This window comes from Molossus molossus, unplaced genomic scaffold (genome assembly GCF_014108415.1).
Source record: "Molossus molossus isolate mMolMol1 unplaced genomic scaffold, mMolMol1.p scaffold_m16_p_15, whole genome shotgun sequence".
Classification (NCBI taxonomy): Eukaryota; Metazoa; Chordata; class Mammalia; order Chiroptera; family Molossidae; genus Molossus; species Molossus molossus.
The window spans coordinates 50,226,843-50,253,111 of NW_023425350.1; the positions used below are offsets into that span (position 1 = coordinate 50,226,843).

The 26,269-nt window shown below is 46.0% G+C and overlaps 1 protein-coding gene across 3 annotated transcripts in view; it reads left to right on the plus strand.

Annotated features, from left to right (window-relative positions):
• ARHGAP25 (Rho GTPase activating protein 25) overlaps positions 1 to 26,269 on the plus strand; it is a 74,509-nt gene that overhangs the window by 18,516 nt on the left and 29,724 nt on the right. For 2 of the 3 annotated variants that reach the window (XM_036263505.1, XM_036263506.1), the window contains exons 2-3: positions 15,112 to 15,311; positions 22,757 to 22,844. In XM_036263505.1, coding sequence (XP_036119398.1) covers positions 15,112 to 15,311; positions 22,757 to 22,844 — 288 coding nt within the window. Of the gene's footprint in view, positions 1 to 13,128; positions 14,598 to 14,743; positions 15,312 to 22,756; positions 22,845 to 26,269 lie in introns of those variants that run through there. The other variant, XM_036263507.1, reaches the window with a different exon arrangement.

Consider the following 26,269-nt stretch of genomic DNA (forward strand, 5'->3'; position numbering starts at 1 on the left):
CAAACTGTGAACGTTGTTAACAGCATTGCAAAATGTCACAGCGCTGGAATTTTTCACACATTCCACAACCCTCACTTATACAACATAGTAGAAATGTCAGAAAGTTTTTAGTGGGTCATATTTTGTTTCTTTGAGGTGTCTCCCCTGGACATAATTTTCCCTTGCACTGCTGAAACACCAACAGTTGGCCTGATTCCTAAGAACTCAGGCTCCTTCTGATTTTCAGTGATTGAATTTTCAGGAATAGAGAGTGTCTCTCAATTCCCCCCTCCTGGTTAGAGATAGAGATTCCTTATCTTCTATTCTTGACCATACATTTTGTAATATAAATCAATGTTGAACTTTATCAAATATAAGTTCACAATCTTTTGAAAACATATGGCTTATTAGTTCTTTTACTGATTGATGTAATACATCATTTAATAGTTTTCCTAATACTGTAGAATCCTTGCATTCCTGGAGTGTTCTAGACACCTGGGATACATGAGTGACAAAACAGGGGCAAATCTCACATTTTGTGTAGTGTATGATCTATTTAAAATGGTCTTTATAAAATGACTTCGGAATTATTTCTTACTTTTCTATGCAGACTGTTCAGCTCCTTGCTGCTTCCATTATGGCTTTCTTCTGTGTGTGTGGCAGCTAAATATATATAGTTCTTGATCTTTCTTATTACTGAGGTACAATGTATGTGCCATACTTTATTGTTTGTGTACAATTCAATAACTTTTAATAAATTTATAGCGCTACATAGCAATCAGTACAATGCAGTTCTTTTTTTGTTTTTAAAAAGTTTTTTTTTCTTTATTGATTTTAGAGAGAGAGAGAGGAAGAAAGAGGTAGAGACAGATGTAAACATCGATGAGAGAACATCAATTGGCCTCCTCCTGCATGCCCTCCACTGGGGATTTGGCCCACAACCTGGGCATGTGCCATGACCAGGAATTGAACTGGCGACCTCTTGGAGCACGGGTTGATGCTTAACCATTGAGCCACACTGGCCGGGCTACAATGCAATTTTTGAACACTTTTCTCACCCCACCTAGTTCCCACCTGCCCACTTCCACTCACTCCTTGCAGTCACCCTCAGACCTACGCAACCACTGGTCTGCTTTCTGTCCCTAGAGGATTGCTATTTCTGGGCATTTTTATACATGGACCCATAATTCACTGTCTTTAAAATTTTTTTTTTAAAATTGATATTTTAGAGAGAGAGGAAGGGAGAGGGAGAGAAACATTGATGTGAGAGAGAAACATCGATCAGCTGCCTCCTGCACGCCTCCTACTAGGGATCGACCCTGCAACCCGGAATTGGACTGGGACCTCTCAGTCCATGGGGGGACACTCAACCCACTGAGCCACACGGACCAGGCAATATGCTGTCTTTTGCATTCAGCTTCTTTCTTTCAGCATAATGTTTCTGAGGTTCATCATGTAGCATGTGTCAGTACTCCATTGTTTTTTTGGGTGGTGTTTCATGGCGTGGCCATCCTGCCTGGTGTGTACCCATCCCCCAGTTGATGGAGTTAAGACTGTTTCCAGTTCAACCACTATGAACAGCACTGCTGGGAACATTTGCATGGAAGCTTTGCGGACATGCGTTTCACCTCTCACGGACAGATTCCTAGACGTGGAATTGCTGGGTGGTACGGTCCGCTTATGTGTAACATTGTAAGAAGCATCCAATTTAGGGAGAGTAACTCTCCCTCTCTTCAGAAAGCTTCTTCTTGTCTTTTTCTTTTTGAAGAAAAGAATAAATTGGTCACATAGACTGTTGAGCTGACAGTCCCTGAGTAGTAGTTACAGTGGCTTTTGTCTTTCTACCTCCCAGCCTGTGTTATTGCTGGCACTGCCAGGGGATTCTTTACCCTACAATTAAAAGTCACAAACACTCTAACCAGGAACCTATCAAACCATCTTGCTTGATTAAAATCACCCGGAGTATGTCTTTTGCCAAATCCATTTTTCTTAATTAATTAAATGAATGCATCTCTAGAGGCATGTGTTCTTGGTGTAGAATTGGAGTCGTACGTGAGTTGGAAAATTAAGTTTGACACGTCACACCTAAGAGAATTGGCTGAAAGATGTTTTATAGGTCAAGCAAAAAATGTAGTGTTGAAAATGCATTCAAGATTATTTATGTCCATCCGTTCATTTACAAATGAGGAAATGAAGGTTCGGAAAGGCCAAGGGAATTCCACAGCTGGCTTGGATCTGAGCTGGAACTTGAACCTGGGTCTCCTGATGCCCAGTCAGATACACCTTTCACTGCACCGTGCTGCCTGCCCCCTACCACAGGGCCAGGGGAGCTCTCAAGTGCCGATGCTCGTGGTAAAGTGGCAGACTGTGGACTAACAGTCCTCCGGCTTTTGTCATTGCAAACACTGGTAGTCAGTCACTCCATTCTTCCAGTGAGCCCGTCCTGGGCCCCAGACGTCCCAGACATCACTCCCAGGCCAAAAAAATGGTCTCGTGAGGCAAAGCGTCTTTGCCTTCCTTGCAACCGCTGTTTTTCAAGGTGGGGCTGTCCCTTCCTCCTTTCCCTAACCCTGAGGAATTACACACACACACACACACACACACACACACTCACGCACACCACCAACATGACTAACTGTTTGAATAAAAGTTGACTTTACAGGAAATACTATCCATAACTGGAAACATCAGGAGTCCCTCGGTTCTTCCCCTTCATTAACTGATAAAATGACAGTGCCGGGGAAGTGGAGGGGCGGGGTCTGTCCCAGAGGGCATGTGTACGTGTGGTATAGCATCTGTGGAGTATCAGCGCTGTGCTTGGAGGAATCACTAGCAGGTCTGGAAATGCAGGCCTGGGAAAACGAGCAAGTTGAAGTTCAGGGCGACAGCTGATGTGTGAAAAAAAAAAAAGCCTGATAGAATTTTGAAAAAAGAGAGTTTTTGTTATATACATATTTCAAACTGCAACACAGAGAATAACTACAATGAATCCCCATGTATATCTATTACTGAAATTCAACAATAATCCAGGTTTTGTCACATTTGCTTTATCTATCCCTTTATTTCTCTTTTTTATCCTTCGCTGAGGTATTTTAAAGCAAATCCCAGACACTGTATAGTTTTATTCCTCATGCTTCATTATGCATCTTTAAAATATGAGCATTTTATTGTTTTGACTGTCATTGGTGGAGAGAGCTCCACCTCTCCGCCGGTTGCTAGTGGGAGTAGACTTCTTGCGATATCCCAAGAAAAGAAATTTTCTGAGATTCGTACAGAGGATGAGATATCGTAGGAGGCTTTATTTCTGTGGAATCAAACCCTTAAATTTCCAATGTCCCATTTCCTTCAGTGCTACCATAGAAGAAGTCCCATTTTGCTTTGAGCAGAGCTAAAGTCAAAGTCAGTGTCCAGAGTCTCTGTTCCATGTCAGGGCAGAGTCAGGTCCCGCGTCAGGCCAGCTTAAACTGTGTTTCCTGCTGCAGTCATCATCCATTGTGTGTGGGATCTGCATGGCCACGTGGCTTGGAGGAAACATGGGTGAATGCAAGGAAGCAGGAACAAAACCAAAGGAATCAGAGAGCCAAGAGCCCAAAGTCACAAGAGAGCTCCTTTGTTTGGGGGATTATGTAGTCCCGAATTTTCACAGGCTTGCGGTGGCCCTGCTTACTCCAGCCAGTCCATGGTTCCTCGGGCTTGATGACAGGCAAGTACCTTCCCTGGGTCATCCTACTCACTGCACATGCGCCCACCTTCCCCTTCACCCAGTCCCTTTCCCCAGTAACCTGCAGGGAACTGGCCAGTGGTTCCCTGGGAAGCGTGAAACTGCAGCTTCCTGGTGAAGCTGCCCGAACGACGTGCCTATAATGCCTGACCTCCCTTTGCTCCTTTCCTGTTGTTGATAACTAGCTAAATACAATAGTATCATAACCACATGGCCTGATCACACTTAATAAAAATCATATAACTTATTGGCATCATCTATTCTCTTTTCATAATTTAATTGTCTCAATATTTAATAGAATCTTTTCATTAGATTGTAGAATAAGAGAATCATATTATGAGTTACATGCCAGGCCCTTCCCACTGCAAGAATTGTTCTTGGTTCACACTCTTAGTAGAGCTACAAAGTTAACAATCACTATTTCTGAAACCAGTGAGGGCCCTAGGAGTGACCTCTGGAGGATGGACAATGGCTTGTAGCCTTGTCAAGGCCAAGTGCTTGATCCTCGGTGCCAGGCCTTGAGCACTGCTCTGGCTGCATTGCTGCTCTGAAGTACTGGGGCCACGGACTTCACTTGGGTTTATAAGGTACAAATACTTTAAGTATTCTAATGCATTATTTACTTATGAATGTTAGATTCTGAGCAAAACCTCTGATCTAGAACAAATGACCAGCTTCGACCATGGAGGGCTCAATACTTCCAATGGCCTCTTGCTTTAGCTCACCAGTCACGGCAGGGCACAGCGCCCCACAGTCCTGTGGGGTGCCAGGTCCCTTGTTACATGGATGTCTGGGAGGGCAGTTAGCTTGACACACAGTTAAACAGCCACATCGGCTACCCCAATTGCCTAATCTCCACTTCACCTTGTGCTGAGGAATAGGCAGCCCGGGGCAGACTTTAGGAGGAAACAGTACAATTCTGTAAGCTTCTTGTTATTATGCTTGGCTTCCTGTTATGCAAAGATAGGCAGAGGGGGCCCATGAAGTGTTGCAACTGATAGAGACACACACCCACAAGAAGCAAGTGCACTGGAAAGTCCTAAGAAACACACAAGCTCCAAACCGTGCACACCACAGGGGTGGCCCTGGACGGCACCCTAGGTCGGGCGAAGTTGCCAGAGTGCAGAAGGCCTTGCAAGCCTCTGAAGAAACATGACGCCAATTCTCTCTCTCTCTCCCTTTCTTCCTGTCTCCACCCCCACCTTCTTTCTCCCTCTCTCTCTCTCCCCCGCTTCTTACTGCTACTGAGACCACATTTTTACCTCTTCCTGCAAAAGACATAGCTATGTATGCTAAGTCCCTTTCCAAAGCAGAATCTGCTCTTTTGGGTGGAAATGCTGGCTTGTCAAACCTTGCAGGGCATTTCTACAAGCTGTAGAACATGGGAAAATCAAACCCGCTCAGTTCCGGCGAATGGAAGCAGGCAGCCAGGGAACAGAACAGCCGGGGATGTTTTGAAATGGGGTCACATACGTTCGTCTGCCCCGTGAGAGTCCTGGGAAAGCCCGTGTGACCGAATGGCAGGTGCACAGAGCAAGCCCCTCTGTCGTCTTCAGTCACCGCTTGTTGCCTGTGGCAGGGGGCGAAGTTTTTCCTCCCAAAGTTAAAAATGAAACTTAGAATTAAAAAAAAACCATAGCCCGGCCGGTGTGACTCACTGGTTGAGCATTGACCCACGCACCAAGAAGTCACTGGTGTGATTCCCGGTCAGGACACATGCCCAGGTTGTGGGCCAAATCCCCAGTGGGGGCATGCAGGAGGTGGCTAATCAATGTTCTCTCTCATCGATGTTTCTATCTCTCTTTCCCTCTTCCTTCCTCTCTAAAATCAATAAAGACAAAATTTTTTAAAAAACATATGCAGGAGAGTAATCACAGGATACATTTATCCTAAAGTCTCAATGCCAGGTTTTGAAAGTGGAAAGTTCTCCGCCCTCCTGAACGGTGGGTGATTTTACATGGAGGGCAGTTTGCCTTGGAGAGGGGAAGAAAGGGATAACCAAAGCAAGTCTGGAGGTTTTGAAGTTCAGAGACCTAATTTTCTCCTGTGCAGGACATCTTTCCAGTGTGATATGATAACTGGACAGACTGAGCGTCTGCATGTGTGTGGTGTGGGGGATGGTGCATGTGGGGGTTGTGTGTGTGTGTGTGTGGGGGGGGAATCCCTGTTTGTCAGAGGCACTGATGTCAGGGCTGCTGTTTCACTTGTCCCCCAGCAGCTCCCTCCTCAGCGGGGTGGGGCACAGGCTGTGAGCTGTGAGCCAGCTGTGACCTGGGCGCTGGGCCCACCTCGGGTTGGCCCTGGGTCCCCCCTCCCATGCCATGGCCACACTGGGCTTTGGTCAGAATCCTTAGGTCTCTTCCAAGGAGCTTGGGCACAGAGCTGGCAAGACATGGCAGGACCACCTACTATGTCCATTTCCTGCGGGGACGTCAGCACAGCCCCAGCGATGGCTTGAGGGTTCAGGGCCATTGCATTTCCACTGTTTTTCTCAAGGCCTGCTGAGCCTTGCGGAGCATTCGTTGGACAGAAAAAATAACACAAAGTTGTTTACTCATAACATTAAGGCCAAGTGGGTGGAGGCCGAGGCAGGTGTCTCACGTGGTGGGTTCGCCCTCTCCGCCCTCTCACTCTTACTGCCCAACCTTGTGAATTGTTACACTTTGGTTCTCAATGTAGATGCCTCTCTTCGCCTCTAGAACACACGCTTCTCTGGGGACGGGGTGGCCTAGGTATGGCCACGGGGCTTTGAAACTGGGGTTCCAGCTGTGCCACCGGGGCAGAGCCCTCACCCTCTGAGCTCTGCCCCCTCGTCAGTAGTGGGGATGGCAACGCGGGGCTCACCGCGGAGCGTCAGTGTGAACATCGAATGAACCTGGGCTTATAGTGTTTGCGTTGTGGCTGACACATGGTAAATTCTCAATAGATATATCGCTCCTGATGTGGGTTATTATCACACCGGAGATTGTATCTTCTCCTGGCCACTCTGCTTGAGTGGGCAATTGTGATCATATCTAGAAACCCCACATGTAGGTAAATTGGCCAATATATGTTGCGAGTACAAAATGCCTGATGGTGGTGCGCATTTCATTCTAAAATGTTCATTTGGTTCACCCAGCAAATATTTATTGGATGACTTCAATAGGCCAGATGCTCTTCTAGGAGATGCGGTCAGATTGGTGAAGAAAATCTGTAAAAAAATTTCTGTCCTTGGGAACCTACTTACCGATAGCTGAGTTTCCAGTCTACATTCTTCCACCATGGTACTCTTTTCTGCTATAATTTTTTTTAAATATGTTTTTATTGATTTTTCTAAAGAGAGAGGAAGGAAGAGAGAGATAGAAACATCAGTCAGCCGGCTCCTGCACCCCCCCACAGGGGATCAAACTTGCAACCGGGGCATGTGCCCTAACTGGGAATCGAACCGGGATCTCTCAGTCCATGGGACAAGTCTCAGTCCACTGAGCCACACCGGCTCTGATTTTTACCAGAAGAAAGTCTCAACTAGATACCGACCTCTCCTTAATGCTGGGTGGTTCACGATCGACTGCCAATCCCCCTGTTTCATCCGAGGAGAGTATGAGGTCACGAAGCGGGCTGCAGTTGAGGCGGCCACTGGCAAAGGGAGCTGTGGGTGCCCTGTCGTGTGTCAGGGGGCACTGTTAATATTTGAAACCCCACAAATCTCGAGTTCACTCATTTAGAGGGTTCCCTCTATTTTTAAACCATGCCCTGCGCTTAAGAAATGCCCAAAAAATTCTCTGATTGATCAATTAAAGGATAAGAAAGACGTGTGTCTTTGTTAAAGAGAATCTATGCTATGCATCTTTTATTTGAACATTATTTTCTCTCCATATAACGTGCGCATGTACACACACAGGCACACACTCCCCTCCTCTCTTCATTCCTTCCAGTTAACTTTTCTGAGACAGACCCCGGAGGGTCCTCAGGATACTAAAATGAATAAGACTTGGTCCTTGCCCTTAAGAACCTCTTTATAACTGCAGCACCTTATAACCCGCAGACAGGCAGTAAAAGCACAATGAGGCTCGTTTTTGAGGCCATGGGGGCCTTCCGCCCACCTCTGTGGTCAAATACACCTTTTGGAGAGAAAGCTGGGATCAGAAACTCAAATACTTCTTTAAAAGAAGCTCTTGCTTTGGAGAGTGCTTACGTAGCCTCTTGCAGAACGTGTAAGGTTGTGTAAGTGTGGGCTGTGCAAGGGTCTTGGCAGAAAGGCGGAGTAGGGATGAGACCCAGCTGCTGCTCCCCTCGTCAAGCTGCCAGCCTGGTGTGTGGCTGCATCACCCACTCGAAGGCAGAGGAGACCGTTTCTCCATCCAAAGGAGCCAGCCTGGACCTCCGATCGCACAGGATGGCAGCCTCTCTCCTTTCATTCCCCTCCAGGCAGCAGCCCTGCTCCACCCTCACACCCTTGGGGATCATGGATTTTCTCGCTGTACATTCTCCGTACATACTTAGACTTAGTGCAAGCTCTCTTTAAAGTCCCAAGGGAAATAGTACCCTTTTCTGTCTCGTATTTAAGCTGCTCTCCATAGCCTCAAGTTAAAAATGCTTCCCTTGATGCTAGTGTCCTCTGGGCTCATCCCTTTCTTTGGTTTCGGAACATCTATTGTGTTACTTTTCAGAGCTGAGATTTTTGTGTCACTCAAACCACCTGGCTTTCCCAGTGCACCTCTTTCTTTTTCTTTTTCTTTGTTTTTGTTAATCCTCATCAGAGAATATTTTTTCCATGGATTTTTAGAGAGAGTGGGAAGGAGAGAGGGAGGGAGAGAGAGAGAAACATCGATGTGAGAAAGACATATTGTTGGTTTCCTCCTGCAGTGCTCCGACCAGGACCGGAGATCTAACTTGCAACCCAGGTACACGCCCGTGGCTGGGAATTGAACCCATGAAGCTTTGGTGTGTAGGGTGACGCTCTAAACACTGGGAACACCAGCCAGAGTCCCCTATCCTCTTTCTAATTCACAGGCTTTACCTGTCAAAACCAGAACTCTGGGCAAGTCTCAAGTTCTCAGTCCACCTTCACATTTTATTATGGCCAGAACTGGACTCCCTGCCTGTTCATACCCACCTTGGTCTCTGACTTCCTTCCCTGCTTCCATGAAAGGTCTATGAGCTACTTAGGGGCAGGGTTGTATCTGGTTGATCTTATATTCCAGAATCTGACATGGTTCTTGGTTCATGCCAAGTGCTTAGCTAATGTGCTTTGAATGAATGGATAGAGAAGGCTACCTTACCTGAGTCACTCAAACCCCAAATCTCACGGAAGCCTTTGCCTCTCAGTCCTCCTTGTTCAGCCGCGGTCTGGTGTCTGCCTCACAACTGCCTCTCTTGTTCTTTCCTTTCCCATGGCCACCCTCCTAACTCGGGCCTCTGGATTTGCACCTGGAATGTTGTACAATGTCCAGCTAGTCTTCCCTTTTTCCTTTTCTCCCTCTCTCCCTTCTGCATCCCTTCCCTCTTTCATCTCCTTTCTTTTCTCTCATTTAACATAAAATCGAGTCCAACTATAATAATAGTGCTGATAGTAATAGCTTCCATATATAATGGCTGTGTTTTAAGTAGACATTGGCTGAATCCTGTCCACTTATCATTATTAATCCTTAAAGATTAGGATCGTACCCCACAAGGTACATCTTATCGTCACAATTTCACAGAGGAGGAAACGGACCCTCAGAGGCAGAACATGACTCACCCAGGCTGCGCATGTGGAAGCCTGTTCTCTGTGTCGCCAGCTGTCTCTTTGTCAAGAACTGGGCTAGGTGCTGGCGACACAAGATGAGCAAGGCCAGTGCATCAAGGCAGAGCCCCTGATTTCTTAGAGTGTAGTGGAGAGGGAAGACAGCGAGAAAAAGGATGGGGTGGTAAGGTAGGTGCCTTGATGGACATATGACCCCAGTTAAGAAGGAACAAAGTCTAAGGAATAACTGAATCTGGCTGGGCTAAGAAGGCTTCTCATGGGAGGTGTGGCCTGAAGCAAGTCTTGAAGGGTGAAGGAGAGCTTTCCAAGAGGTAAAAGGAGGGGCAGATGGACATAAATGGGGAGAATACTACAGCACAGGGATATAATGTTGTCATGGATGGCGTGAGGATGGGTATGGGGGAAGCGCAGGGAATGCAGTGGAAAACCACAAAGGACCTTGAACCCCACAGTAGGGAGTTCAACCTTCATGTTTTAGGACAAAGATGTTGAGGGATCATCAGAAACTCTTAGGCAGGATAGGAATATGATCAGATTTGTGTTTTAGGAGGACCACGTCATAAACCATTTCATCAATGGACTAGAGGTAGGTCTGGTAGGAAGGAGACAGGTCAGAGAACTACCGTAGAAATCCAGAGACAGGATAGATGGGCCAGAAAAGTCAGGTTGGGGTAGTGACAAAGGCAAGATCAGAAAAAAAGAGTTCTTGATTGTGATAGCTTTTTGGTTTGGTTGGTCGGCAGGAAGAGGTCACTCATTGCACATCGTAGAGACCAGCAGAGATGAAGCAGGTTTGGGTGTTTTGTTGGTGTAGGGCAGGGGATGGTGGGAGGTGAGGAGGATGAAGGTGGTATGTTCAGCTTGCAACAAGGTGACCTTCAGATTCCCACGTGGTGACCACAGGCAGTTGGATAGATGGGTCTGCAGCTCAGGAGAGGGTTTCTGAGGAGATGCCATATAGATCCTACTCCCTTTTCAAATGTATTTAAATGTGGTTCCTAGACTAATGCACCACTCATATCAACATATTGAGGAAGTACCTTTAGTACTTCCTGCAGCTTTGGATGAACTGTTTCCACCTCACCCACACTTTCAGAGCCATCTAACGTAGAATTGAAACTGAGGCAAAGTTGAGAGCAGAACAAAGAGATATCTCAACAGTAGACCTCGAAGATTTTATGAGGGATCCTTTTGGGGAGTTAGAGGTCAGAAGATGGGAGGATAAAGAAAGGAAGAAATAACACTTCCCAAGCTGACCTCTCTGTCTATACTCCTTTCTTCAATGTTCTCTGCTCCAACTTGAGGCAAAAATCAAAACAAAACAAGAAAACCCAGCGAACTTCTGCAGAAACAGCATTCCTTGGAATAGGCACTTTTTTCATGTCTTTCCTTCCTATTGATGCCCTCGCTCACCTGCACTGAAGTTCAGCATGTGCAGCACATAGTGGTCTGTATGTTATCAGGGGCTTCACTCGCCGAGGTACAAGAAACGGCTTCCTAGTATCTCTTAGATCAAGGTTGAACTTCTTACTCTGCCACCTGGAGCCACTTTTTCTCTGGACCCTCCGGCTTGATTTCTCTGTTTGATGACATGCTGCCCAGCCTTGGTGGCCTGTTTTGTCCTGTGCTGAGTCATGGTAACACTGACTCCAGGAAGCGCTGACCGATAGGACGTTCTGTGACGATGAACGTGCTCTCCGTCTGTGTTGTCCACCACTCTAGCCTTGAGCCACGCGGGGCCACTAAGCACTGGAAGTGTGGCAGGTGTGACTGAGGAACTGGTTTTTGTTTATTTTAATTCATTTTTATGTACATAGCCACTCATGGCAAGTGGCTACTGTATTGGACAGCATAATGCTAGGGCTGTTCTTTCTCTCTCTACTAGAGTGAGGGTGGCTTTCTGTCTTCACGAGGCCCCCACTTCCCCCTTGTCCAGAGTGTTCTGTGAACGCTTACCCACTGCCTTCCAACTTCCCGCCTTGCCTCCTTGGTCTGCCTGCAGCCCCTCCAGCCCACAGCCTGGTCCAGAAACCCTTCCCAAAGGGCTGGGAGCGTGCACTCGTTGTGCAATGACAGGGTCGCAAGCGAAGCTTATCACAGTTATTATTTTCATTATGAGAAATAGCTCCATAAATAGCAACAGATTTCTTTGTTTACTTTATCTGGGAACAAGTCACACCCACAAAGAGAGGCTGTTCAAAGGAACTCTTAAGGAAAGTTAGTCAAAACCAAGTCAAACTCAGGGCCCAGCAGGCTTTCCTCCTTGATATTTCGGTCATTTCACGATATGCCTGGCTGATGAGCAACGCTGAGGGCTGAGGTGGGAGGTGGCCCTGACACAGGACAGAAAGTCCCCCTGCTCCTTGGAGCCCAGCTGTCATCTCCCCCACGTTCGGGCCTCATTTCGGTAGTGGGAGGTTTGTACTGAGCCATCCACACTCTAACTTGTAACACATGACCCAGTGACCACAGTCACACCTCCTACGCTGGCAATGATCACAGACACTCAGGAAGCACTGGGTGGATGTATGGGTGAAGAGCATCATGTCTGGAATATAAAAAAATTGTTAGTCAAGGCCATATATGGGCTGACAGGTGGCTGCCTTCTTGTCACAAGGGCATCTAAGCCCCTCTTGGCCAGGTCTAAGAGCATTAGATCCCCAACCTATGTCTGCTTTTGCCAGGTCATTCTGCAGTGCACAGATGCTTCTAGAGGGAGGTTTTGGTTTTCATGTGTTTGCTTTTGTTGTTGTTTTCGCCACAACAGAGCATAAAACATTTCTGAGAATTAACCTTTGAATAATACCCCAGCAACTGAGTTCTTCTGCGCTGAGTTAATTCTCTTCAATCTATAGTGTCTTTCTGGCTCCTGCTCCCCCCATCTCACTTCTTCAATGCTGTTAGAAACCTATGGCTTCTCCTATCTCCTACAGCGGTTCTAACGATTTCTGTGGGTCCCATGAAGCCAGAGTCCTCATAATCACCAGGTGGCACCTGTGTGCTTTCCGCTTCCCCTGTGTTGTCTCCTTAGAGTGACATAATCACCCAGAAACCAAGTGAAGACTCTACATTGTGCCCTTGCTAGGAGGGGGACCATCCCTCCCAAGTCTAACCTTGCTTCAGCTGCATGGTGACTAAAGTCACACTGGGCTGGGCCACACAGAGGCTGCTAAGGAGGGGAGAATCGCCGCATCTGCCACAATGCCTAACTGTGCCACTTATGTGTGTGTGTGTGTGTGTGAGAACCACTTTTCACCTCTTCCTGCAACTTGCTCTCTGTCTAGGACAGAGGTGAGTCTCTGTAAGGTATAGTCTCAGACCTAGAGAGACACAGAGCTGTCTACAGTTCTTTGAATTCTCTCCTCCCCAGTGTATTCCCACTGAAACCTCCCTGTGGTTCCTTCAGATCGTTTGCACAACCTTAGAGGAAGTGAGCAGCATCAAGTCTGTTCTGTGGGTTACAGATGGAAGAGCCGGAAGATAGCAGCTAACTAAGGAGAGGCTCTGAGAAGAATTTTCACTGGGGTTCCAGGACGCACAGATGTAAAGCAAACCCTTCGGAGCTGTGCCGCCAGGCTGTCAGCAAAATGTCAAATGACTTTTTACTACAGCTGAGTAGATGCACTCTTACACAGATGTCTGTCCACAGGGGGCCGCTGAATCAAGTATGTGTGGTTCCTTGGGTAGAACATAGTATGGCCTCGCCAGTCCTTGGTGGGAGGTGAAGGGTGACTGCAAGCTGGCACCTGGAATGAGGTATGTGACAAGAATACAGACCCCTTGTGAGGGTCAAGGGAGCCCTATTAGGGCAGAGTCCTCATCAGACAGCAATGCAGGATTGAAGGGCAACCCATGTAAACAGGTTGATAACCCCGGATACGACAGGAGCCAGTGGAAGAAAGATTCTCTCAATTCAGGATTTGAAAGTATGTCATGAACACAAATAAAGGTTGAAAACCGCAGGCCTACCATGAGATAGGAAAAAAGGGATCAAAAGCAATAGGGAAAGTTGTCAGTTCAATACATTAGCGATAGAGATGAAGGAAGAGAGACAGCGTGACGACGGAGTGACCTTTTGAAGCGAAGAGGTGACTTCAGGGAGCTCTCAGAGCTGATCTCCATCCTCGCAGTAGGAAGTAAAATCACCTGTTAACGAAAATGGGTAACATCTGCCACCGTGGACCAGAGACTGTGCCAAGTGACTCATATATGTAAGCTTGTTTAATCTCCACAACAATTCCGATGAGTAGGGACTATTATTGTCTTAGTTTAACCAGTGAGAAAACTGATGCTCAGGGAAGTTGTGTAGTGGACTCGGGTGAAAGGGCCGGGACAGGAGGAGGTGGTCTCTCGCCAGGCGAGATGCAGTGTGGGGAGAGTGGAGTGGGCTTAGTTCAGCCGTGGATGTTCTGGGAACGACCACAGCTGAACAAAGGCAACATGAGATGGAGACTTCCCCTGGCGAGGACAGAAATGGGGACACTAGGGCCTGGCCAGTGTGGAGCACAGTTCAAGGATGGGGACAATGAGCTGCAGCATGAGGCACAGTTCAAGGTTGAGGAAAATGAGTTCCAGTGTGGAGCGCAAGGTTGGGGACAATGAGTTCCAGCATGAGGCACAGTTCAAGGTTGAGGAAAATGAGTTCCAGTGTGGAGCGCAAGGTTGAGGACAATGAGCTGCAGCATGGTTTCAAGGGCACTGGTGAACTGTCTGGGAAAGAAGGAAGGTGAGGCTCAGAGGAATTGTTTAACGGGGACCACAGACAGGGTGATCCATTGCTGCAGAGGGAAGAAAAGGAGAGAGTTGTTCTGGATGGGAGTTACCGTGGAGACAAGTGGGGACACCTGGCCCTGGTCCAATGACAGGCAGAGCTTCTGTGTAAAAACAAAGCCAACAGAATGATGCATTAGATTGAGGGGTGTGTGTTCAAATTCTGCTTCTGTGTTCTGCTGGCAGATCCATTTTCCTTTCGAACATTTTTGCACCGTCATCCACAGGGGAGGGGCATCCTGACTGGACAGTGGTAGGAAAACAGCCACAGGAGGTTCTTGGTCCAGTAGAAAGAGCTGTAAACACTCCCAGTGGGCAGGGGACGGAAGGGCACTAAGTGACACTCATCAGGAAAATCCAGGAGGTGCCAGCTTCCTGCACGCTGCTGCGTGGACCTGGCAGGTTTGGGGGTGGGCTGGGGAAGGGCTCCGTTTGACAGTGGGGCCCCTCCTGGGTGAGGAACACCGGCAGCTTCCCGAGCCTCGGCAGCTGCGGGGGACTCACCCTGAACCCTCAGAGCAGGGCACTATTTTCTCCTCTCTCGTCAGATACTGACTCCCACGCAGGAAAAAGGAAGCACCTTTTGTCGGATGCTGTGGCCACTTCCTCTTCAGAAGTCTCCAGCCAATCTTTCGCTTTGCAGAATGAGGGGGCCGACCCCAGCTGCCGGACTGCGTGTGCACTGGGCCGCTGGCTCTCGCCTCCTTCCAGGGCTCGTCCGGCCGCATCGGCAGCAGGCAGCTCTCTGGGTCATAGGGGACTTTCTCTGATACAGATCTGGACCTTTGAGCTGGACCTGGCTGGGGCCCCAGCCACCTCTCGGCCCCCTCGGGGGTTCCGCTCTGGCCTCTCCACCCACTTTTTGCACACTGCTTCATATCTCTCAGTCAGTCTGCCTGTCTGTTACTCTCCATAGCTCGGTCCCGGAGCGTGATGACCGGTGAGCAGATGGCAGCCTTTCACCCGTCGTCCACCCCCAACCCACTGGAAAGGCCAATCAAGATGGGCTGGCTGAAGAAGCAGAGGTCCATCGTGAAAAACTGGCAGCTGAGGTACTTCGTGCTGAGGGCACAGCAGCTCTACTACTACAAGGACGAAGAGGACGTGAAGCCACAGGTACCAGCCAGGTGTCTGTCCCCATTGCCAGGGCTTTCTCTTCAGGCACACAGGGGCGGGTGTGGAGCGCACCCAGCTCACCATCAACTCCCAGGGGCCTGCCCACTAGGACTGGACGCATGTTTATTTGAGAGGAGGTTACTCCTTGTTTTTTCACCATTTTCTAGATACATAATCCGAATTGCAAACCTAACAAGGCGATCCTCCTCCAGGAAGCCCCAGGTGAACACTGGAATGTCCTTAAATTCAGCTCTAGGTCAAGGCTGGCCTTGTGGTCTGGATAGTAATGCTGAGTAGGAGGGCTCAGAGAGATGGATTTGGGGTCAGGAAAATTGATTTGAGGCTTTCATTTGTTTGTTCAATTGATATTTATTGAGCATCTGTTATGTGCCGGACACTGTTCTGGGTACTTGAAATAAACCAGTGAGTAAAAGAGATAAGGATCTTTGCCACATAGAACGCAGAGGATGAGGGGAAAGGCGGAGAATAAAAATAATAAACAACAAAATATATGTAGTTGGTAGAAAATCACCAGTTCTGTGAGGAAAAAATAGGAAGAGTTAAGAGGGTGTCAAGAGTTTGGGGGAGGTGTTATAATTTTTAAACAGGTGGTCAGAATGATCTTATGAAGAGAGTGACGTTTGAGCAAAGACTAAGAAGGAGACACAAGTAGTCAGGCAGATCTCTGGGGAAAGAGCACTTTGGGTAGCGGGAATAGCCCGTGCAAAGGCCCTGAGGTGGAGCATGCCTGACGTGTGGGGAACAGCAGAGCTAAGGACTGAGAGAATCAGAGGGGATAAGGTCAGAGAGGCCGTGGGAGTGGGATTGAAAGATTGGGATACAGATTACAGAGGACATTGTGTGTCATAGTGAGGACTTGAGTGTTTACACTGAGGATGATGGGGAGAAAGGGGACAGTCTTTGACTTGTGTTGTAAAAAGGTGGCTCTGGATACAGCATTCAAAAATAGATTCAGGGCCGGAGGAAGGAGGCCAAGGTGAGAGGTTATGATGTTTAGAATCTCAGTGGCATATGGGCTGGAGGAAAGTGACCAGATTCCTGATCTACTTTGAAAGCATAGCAAACAGGATTTCCTGATGTACTGAATGGGCTAGAGAGGGCTTTGATACTTTATCTTGGGCCTCGATCTTTTCTCCCTGCATCAGTGACCCCTTGTAGCCATCATGCACATGAGAGCAAAAGGGGGTGCTTTACCAACTACCCTGGGACCCCAGGTATGGACTCTATGTCTTGGGGCAACCAGGACAACTGGTCACCTTATCTGAACACATATCTCTGGAAGTAGAAGAGTGGGCTTGGCCAGAAAGAACTTATTAGGGAAGACAGACTCTAGAACCTTCAGGAGCCAGAAACAAAGCCCCAAGAAGGGTGAAGATACTGAGGGTGCATGGGAGGGGATGTAAAGAAAGGAGACGGTTGTTTGTAAGGACAGTTCTCTTTAAAGGCAGGCTTGAGGATCCGCGACACAGCGGCAGCCTGGTTAATCCGGCCCTCCACTGAGGGCTGTGAGTGTCAGTCACTGCAGAGGGTACAGAAGGGCCAGAGACCCCACCAGACTTCCTTCACTTTATGAGCAACTCAGTTCTATCAGAACCAAGTAGTTACAGGCTAAGGTGGTGGTACCTGGTGCGTTGACAGCTGATGCCGAAGTCTTCCCATCAGCAGAGGGTGAGGGAGAGGGCAACCATGCGTGGGCCTTCCAGAACCAAAGGAAAGGACAGTGCAGTGAGCTTCACTTCCATGAGGTGTGGAGGGCGAGAGGTATGTTATCTTCAAGCTTGCGTTCTTTTCCTAGCTTACCATGTAATTATTTAATTTTTCTGGAGCCCTCTTTTATAGGAATAAAATTAGACACTCATACCTGGCCTGCATTTGTTACAGGATCAAATGATATGAAACATGTGTAAGAAAATACCGTTTTGTAAAAGTATAAACTGATGTCAAAGGGTGAAATAAATGATTGAAGGTCCTAGTTTCTCTCCCTTACTTCTGGGGATTAGTCCTCTCCGGATTACCTTAGACTGGAATAATTAAATAAAACTGCTTCTAGGAAGACAAGTATGGTTTATTTTGTAGGGAATTTCTTAATATAATACATCAGATCAATAGGTCGATATCAATAAGTCAAGTGAGAAAAACCACACAATCCCTCAATCGATAGCTGAAAAAAGAATTGGGTAAAATCAAATACTCATTTCAGACATAAAAAGGGTGTTTTTGTTTGGTTGGTTGGTTGGTTTTTTTTTTTTTTTACGTTTTTAGGAATAAAATGAATTTCTTAGAAAGAATGCTTTACTTTGTTTGGATATATATATTTGATTACAAAAGTGATGTGTGTACATGGTTGGAAATTTATAAGATGTGGAAGAGAACAAAGTAGGAAATAAAAATCCCATCAGCAAAAATAGCCACCTAAATCCTCACTTCTTCCAGATTTTTCTCTATATGTAACATTTAGAAACTTGTTTATTCTAAATGCAAAATCAGTATAATAATATTCTTTAGTTAAATAGTTAACAATATGAGCCCTGGCCACTTTGGCTCAGTGGTTAGAGCGTCGGCCTGTGGTCCAGAGAGTCCCGGGTTCGGTGTCCGCTAAGGGCATGTACCTCAGTTGCAGTTTGTCCCCAGCCCTGGTTGGGTCGTGCAGGTGGCAGCCAGTCGATGTGTCCCTTTCACGTCGATGTTTCTCTCTCCCGTTTCCTCCTTCTCTGCCTCCTGCTCTATCTGAAGATGAATATAAAAATGTCCTCGAGCCCTGGCCGGTTTGGCTCAGCGGTTAGAGCATCGGCCTGCGGTCCGGAGGGACCTGGGTTCGGTTCCCGCTAAGGGCACGTACCTCGGTTGCAGTTTGTCCCCGACCCTGGTTGGTTGTGCGGGTGGCGACCACTCGATGTGTCCCTTTCACATCGATGTTTCTCTCTCTCTCTCTTCCTCTCTCTCCCTCCCACTCTATCTGAACAACAACAACAACAACAAAAAAGGAAAAATGTCCTCGGGTGAGGATGATAAAAAAAAAAAAAAAAAAAATGTCCTCGACCCTGGCCGGTTTGGCTTAGCGGTTTGAGCATTGGACTGCGGTCCAGAGAGACCCGGATTCAGTTTCCGCTAAGGGCATGTACCTCGGTTGCAGTTTGTCCCCGGCCCTGGATGGGTCGTGTGGGTGGCAGCCACTCGATGTGTTTCTTTCACGTGGATGTTTTTCTCTCTCTCTCTCTTCCTCTCTCTCCCTCCTGCTCTATCTGAACAAGAAATGGAAAAATGTCCTTGGGTGAGGAAAAAAAAAATGTCTTCAGGTGAGGATAAAAGGAAAATTAACAATATGTCACGAATATTGTCCATTATAATTAAGTACTCTCCTACCATGTAATTCTTAATAGTGGCAAAATAATCTATTGCACGAATATTTATAATTCATTTAACTAATTGCCTACTGGAAATTTGGGCTAATATTTCCATATTATTATCACAAACAAGAATTAAGAAGATATCTTAACCAATGCCACCCCAATAAATTTAATACAAAATAAAATAAAATAATATTCTTGTAGACTTTCCATATACCCAAATTATTTCATTAAGATAAAGAGAAATATATTCAAAAAAGAGTACTTTTATTATGCTATCATTTAACATTATTTTGGGATTTACAAACATTGCAAATATCTAAAATGAAATGAAAGTTACAGACATGAGCTAAATTCTCTGGAAAAAGTAAAGGAACAGTTCCACACTATGTTTCACACCATTCATGATTTTTGGATGAACTAAAGACTTAAAAAAAATAAGCTAGTAAAAATACTAGCAGAAAATGTAGATCCTCATAATCTTTGGGAGGTATAATCTTTAAGCATACAACAAAGACAGCACCAGGGAAAGCAAATTTAATTGCACAAATTAAAATATCTGTACCATAAAAACCAACTTTCTGGATGGGAAATATGCCTTTTAAAAATGCAAATCCTTTGACCCTGTACTTCTAGTTTTAGGAATTTAACCTAAATGGGCGCTTCACATTGATGTAGACAATTAAATTTACCTGTACAGGTTTTCACTACAGTGTTATTTATGACAGTGATGTAAAAACAATGCCCAGGGGTAGGGGCTAAATTATATTAGGGTGTGTATACACACACACACACGCACACACACTAGAATACATTTTAGCCATTGATGTCCTAAATTAATACTTGTTGAAATTGGAAGCTATCCATAGTATAATTGTTTTGGAAAAAAGCAGTTTACAACAAAGGATGCTCTGTATACTAATCCCATTTTTGAGGGGAAAAAATCATGAATCTATATTTATGAAAAAGGGTTGAAATACACATGTTAACTATGGTTATCTCTGAGTATGGGAGTTACCCATAATTTTATATTTCCTTTCTTTGTTTACTTTCTAATTTTTCTATGGCACAAATAGAAATTTATTGTAAATTTAAAAAGAACACACATACATTGACCCCTAAAAACTCAAAAAAGGAAGACACCCCCAAAATCTAAGAGCAGTCAGATGTAAAGTCCCTCAAATGTACTAATGATATGTGTGTACATTGGTGCAACCTTTCTACAAAACAATTTGGCCAGATTTCCAAAAGCCAAAAAATTATCATACCTATCATTCTGGTTTTAAGAACCCATCAAAAGAAATAATATATGCAGTGCTATTCACAGTGAGAATCGTTGGACCTAATATCCAACAAGGGAGAACGATTGCGTAAGTCATGAAACACTAATGATGGACATGTGTGTGTGTGCTTTGGGGAACCTCTAGGCTTGATAGAAGGCAATCTGTGCATTTTTATCTCTGAGTACTCAGAAAGGTCTGTAGTTCTCACATCATAATTCTCTTTAACTATAACCTAGCTTTATATAACTCATTTCGAAAGGTTTCTTGTCAGGGAAGTTGTTTAAAACAGAATCTCAGCAATTTGCCCTCAAGTCTCTGCTACAAGGATGGTTTTACATGAGCCTGGCTTAGTTGTCCCATAGTGTCGTCTTCTGCTTTCTGTGAAGTACCCAGGTGGTTGTCTACTAGTGGTGTGCTGGTAAATGCTGAGGTGGGGGAGCTGATTTGGACGCAGCATTTGCCAATTGCTGTAGCGTAAATACTCCCACGTGGCTGATTCAGGCTGCTACCGTGACATCACTGAACGCGGGGTCGAGAAGGGCTGCGCAGTAGCAAATGTTATGTAGAATTTCTACCACGCGGGTAGATGAGATGTGAATAACCACGTGAACAAACATCATGGTTAAATATAGTAAATAATTAGGAAGTGATGTATTCTTAGTATAATTAGCTTTATTTTTCATATAAAATATTTCAATGTAAGTTTATGTAATTTAACTTTTAATAGTGGCTGTGTTTAACAATTGGTTCCCAGAGTTCCTGGAAATGTAACAGTACTAAGCCAATAAAAGCGGGTTCTGGCACACCGTCAACACACCCCTCTCCCCAGCGTCATTGCTGTAGGATCTGTGGCTTCCACCGTAAACCTTTCCCACCTTCCATCTTTGTACAGAGTTTACCCCAATCCACTCACCAAGGAGGCAGAAGTGGCCATGGGCAACTTAGGCCCTTCCTTTTCCGGGACGATACTTTCTTCCCCATCACTGTCATGCTCAATATCAGGAAACGGCTTGCAATTTGTCACTTACGCCTTGATGTAATTTAGTTTAACTCTGATTATGACTTCCTCCAGCAAGTCAGTGGGACCAGTCAATAAAGCCTTACTGGTAATTCTTGGAATCCCACTGACCAAGGTTTAAAGGAGAGCTTTCCTATTACCTAGCTTTGCAATCTTGGATCAGCTACCTAACCTCTCAGAGCCTTATTTCCTCATCTCTGCAATAGCAGTCATCCTTCATAAGCCTTTCAGAAGAGTAGATGTGATCATGTATTTAGGACATTTAACACAGAGCCTGTCGTCTAGTAATTGCTCAATAAATGCTATGTACACAGTTGGTATTTATTTTCACTATTTTTGAGTGAAATGATTTGGTGTCAAATAATAGTTTAGAGAGGCACTTGGGAGAGGCAGGCACCCCTTTTTGTCCTTCCTATCCGGCAGTGCTCCCCTCTGTCTAAAAATAGCAAGGCCTTTTATTCTGGTGCCATCACTCACCCGAAGTAGCCCAGCAGCACAACCTCAGGGTCATTTTTTTTTCTGAGGCCACTACTATTTAAAGATGATGAGAGGACCGTGTAGGTGGAGGTTATTTTTAAGTAATAAACTTAGAGAAATGTAAAAAAAAAAAAAAAAATGCAGAATTCCCTTTTATAGACTAATCTTTTTCTTTTTCTTCTTCTCCTTCCCCTTCGTCTCCTCCTCCTCCTCCTCCTCCTCCTCCACTATTTTTCTCTTCTTCCCTTTTCCATCTCCTCCTCCATTTCTTCTTCTTTTTCTTCACTTCTCATTGTCTTAGACATTTAAATATTCTTTCAGGTTCCTGATCTGAGAGTTCCTTAAGACTCTTGCCTGTGTAGCTTCTTTGTTGCCAGTCTCCTTCACCCACACTTGCTTCTAGAATGAGGACACGCAGGTCTACTCAGCTCGGAATTAGACATGCTGCCCCCAGCAGCCAGTGAGGTGCAAATTATGAGTAACTGACTAGTGCGTATTCACTCTGTTCCTTTGCGCAGTCATTTAGACCTTCAAGTGTTGGTTTCCAAAGTAGAAGTGGCAAGTCTTGCCGTACTCTTGCTATAAAGCGTTTGTGAGGATCTGATGAGACAGGCAAGTGACAGTGCGCTGTGAGTGGTAACACATCGAGCATACATGTGGTGGGAGGGACTTGTTTTTCCAATAACATGTTCATGTGTAAGAGACTTTGAACTTACTTCTGAGATGAATTACTGTTCTGCCACTAACCAGCTCTGTGACATTGGGCAAATTACAGAACCTTTCCGATCCCCCGTTTTCTGCCTTGTAAATGGGCATAATGACACCCTGCTTGGAGGATTGCTGGAAGAACTAAATGAATAATATATTCAAAGTGCTTAGCAAGGGGGAAGACTCCATCCCTTTGAATGGCTACCTGTGGTCAGTCCTCAATGCCCCCTCCTGCAGCCCTGCAGATAGTACAGTCCACCCAGTCTCAGCATTGCCTTCATAAAGACCTGGTGTTTGGTTTGGCCAGAAAGTTGGGTTCTTGGAAACATGGGAAAAGGCAAGTGCTAGTGAAGGAGCTGGGGTTCAGTGCCTTGCTGTCAGTACCTTGTTCTTTTCTCCCCAAGAACCTAGCTTGCCGTTAGATAAGCTACCACTTGCTTTGACTGAGACCTGAATAGCAGAAGGGCCCCATTCATAGCTAGCTTTCCATGTTCTTCCCCATCCCATAACTATCCTGTCTTCCAACTTAATGTCAGCTAATAGGTGAGGAAGTTGCTGCTCCTCTTAAAGGCTTGGCTTTCGCTCTTTCAGGGTTGTATGTATCTGCCAGGAAGTATGATCAAGGAGATTGCCACAAACCCAGAAGAAGCGGGGAAGTTTGTCTTTGAAGTCATTCCAGGTAAGTGACAAAAGGTGGGACAGAGGTGTATTACATTCCCATTTTCCTCTGGATCCTAGAAGTCAAAGATACACTCAGTGAGACTGTCAACAACTATCCAACCAATCTAATAAGAATGCATACTCACAGACATTAGGTTGGGGAAAGCAGGAGGGGGTGGGAGTGGGAAGGAGGGGGTCAGTGGGGGAGAAAGGGGCACATCTGTAATACTTTCAACAATAAATTAAAAAAAGAATGCATAGTAGTTCTGTATATAGTCAAAGAACCTATACTAGCTCACTAACTAGGACGCGAGCTAAGAGGGTGTGCATTAGGTTCAACTCTGCATGTTTCACGAGCGTGGACTTGGAGCTGGGTGTTCCACTGGGCAATGGGAGGACATTGACCTGAAAAGCACACCATCCCTGCTCACTAGAAGGAGTTCAATCTAGAAGGTGAGCAGGACATTAAAATGAACAGTGAAACTCTAAACTGGGCCACGTGAAACTGCCATTTTAGAAGGTGGAAAGTGATCGACAGGCAACATTCTCCCGTGGTTCAGTGTGACCTGATAAATGACAGCTCCAACTTCCTGAGCACTTAGCACCTGTCAGGTGCCGTAATTCACCTGCTGAACACAGAAGCAGCACACTGCAGGGTGCTTTTCCCAATCAAGGTGCAGTTTACCTCCCTGGGATGCATTTGTGGCAAGGGGGATTTGCATCGATTTGTGGCAAGGGGAGTTAGTTTGCATCTGTGTGACTCCATCACACCAAGGCTGCTTCTCCCTGTCTGGTGATCCTTTGCCCCGCCAGGGACTCCAGGATGACGCTGCACCATGCTGACAAGGCAGGGCAGGCTGCGTGTCCCTGAGCACCCCTCCCCTCAGCTCCCTCCCACCCCTCCCCTCAGCTCCCTCCCCTCCCCCACCCAAGCAGCTGTGTGCATAAGAAAGCTGATGGAGAAGGCAGCGTACAGAGAGGTTAGCCATGCCCAGTCTGGAGCCATCCCGCCCAGGTCCAGACCTGGCCCTACCATTACTGTCTGTTTAACTGTGATCAAGTTATTCCATTTTCCCTGCCTCTGCTTCTTAATCTGTAAAGTGGGGAAACGGATGACAGTAGTGAGGACTAAATAAAGAAACATAGCCCTGGCTGGTTTGGCTTCGCAGTAAAGTGTCAGCCCGTGGGCCAAAGAGTCTCAGGTTCAATTCCAGTCAAGGGCACCTACCTTGGCTGGGGTTCTATCCCCGACCCCAGCCCTGGTCAGGGTTGTGTGGGAGGCAACCAGTCCATCCCTCTCTCTCTCTCTCTCCTTCCCTCTCCCTCCCTTCCTCTCACTCCATATGAAGATAAATGGAAAAATATCCTCAGGTGAGGATTAAAAATAAATAAATAAATAAATAAAAATAGAGCAATATATGAAATACTCGGTACAGTGCCTGGTATACAGTTAGTGCCATGTAAGTATTTGATATTTGGAGAGGAACAAGAGGAAATTATAAAGTAAAAGCAAATCCTAAAACTAGCTATGGCTATTTATAGAAAGCAAAGTTGTAAGTTCTAGAATAAGGACACACAAGTCTACTCAGCTCAGAGTTAGACACGCCCCTCACGGGCCTTCTCTTGCTTCTTTATCTGAAAGTCTATCCATCTCTCTTCCTCCTCAGAGGATGAGCTTATTTTTTCGGTCTCTCCTCTCTGGGAAAACTCACCTCTTTCCCACAGGCTTCTTCCGTTCTTAGGCTCCCTTCCCCAGCACAATTCGTGGGATGCAGCAGCCACGGTAACACGTGGCCCAGAGCCTGTGTTCCGTGTCCGGTAGCTCCACTGGAAGCTCCACCTGCAAATTCACCACGGTCTTTGCACCAAAGTCCGGTACCCTCAAGGACGGCTGCGCTAGGGTGAAATGATTTGTTCTCTCATTATCATCCACACTTGCAACAGTCTCCCGGGCTGCTGGGGAAATTCTTAGACAGATCTCTCACACACACTCAGAGAGTCTCATAAAGACAAACAACAATTATAAAAATTACAAAGCAATAGTAAGGCAGGGAACAATTTTCCTAAAGGTGCCATCATTTTCAAGGCTTCTCCCAAATGAGAGTGAAATAACCCTTTGTGGTATAATGCAAAGAATTTGCAGTCCCTCTTTTTGTCATTCTCTTGTGCAAAATGATTCTCAGGGGCCATTGCTGAAATGACCTTGCTAATCAGGGTCCTCGCTCTGTGATCACCAGTGTTAGTTGTGCCAAGGCCACAGAGAAAACTTCTCTTGCTACATTTTTCTTTATTTGGAGCAGGCAAAATTTTAGGGCAAGCTTCCCTCTCCTGACTTATCTCTAGCAGAAAAACTATCTGTTCTCCCACCCAAAGGGAGTCACCAGGGATAAGGAGGTATTTCTTCTGTTGCATATGTTTGCTTTTAATTCTCATACCACTTTATTAGATGGCATTCATTTATTCAACAAATGTATTGAGCACCTGCTATGAGCCAGGCACTGCTGTAGGAACTGGGAATCCAGCAGGGAACAAAATAGCCTGCATACAGCCGACATGGGAGGAGACTGACAAAGAAACAATAATTGAGTAATTTGTATAGTTTTTAGAATGGAATAGTACTATGGAAAAATGTTAAGCAAAGCAAGAGAAAGTGCTGGCTGAGGTGGGGATGGCAGTGGTTGACTTGCATTGTGAACAAAGCAGGCAGAGCAGGCATCGTTGAGAAGGTGCTCCAAGGAGGGATCTGAAGAAGCTGAAGGAGTGAGCCAAGTGCACAAGGAAGAGCATTCCAGGGACGGGAACAGTCAGTGCAAAGTCTCTGAGCCTATTTCACATGTTTAGGAAACATCAGAGACCGATGTGGTCACAGTGGAATGGTGACAGGAAAGAAGAGTAGGCGAGCCCGTCAGGGGTGATCGCAGCCTTTACAGGACCTGCAGGCAGTTGTACAAGGTTTAGTTTTTATGCTATAGGGATGGGAAGCCACGGGGAAGTTTTGAACAAAGAAGTGACATGATCTGATGTATGTTTTAAAACTCTTTGGAGTTGAGAATGAAAAGGGCCAAGGACAGAGCAGGGAGACCAGTGAGGAGGCTACTGCAATTTTCCGAGTGAGAGATGGGAACAGTGAAGAGGTGAGAAATAATCATTTTCTGGATACATGTTGAAGGTAGAGGGGACTTCATTTGCTGTTGGATGGGATGTGGGAAAGAAGTGAAGGTTGACTGCAAGGTTTTGACCTAAGCAATGAGAAGGATGCGCTTGCTGAGATTTGTGCATCTAGCAAGTTTTGGGGGGAAGATCAGGGCTTTAGTTTGGGACCTATAAATAATTACCTAGATATTAATGATCAGAAAACTGATGCTCAGGATAATTAGCTACTGATGTAAGAGAAGTAAGGATGGGATATTATAGGGTTTAGAACAGGGACTCCCCACTTAATTT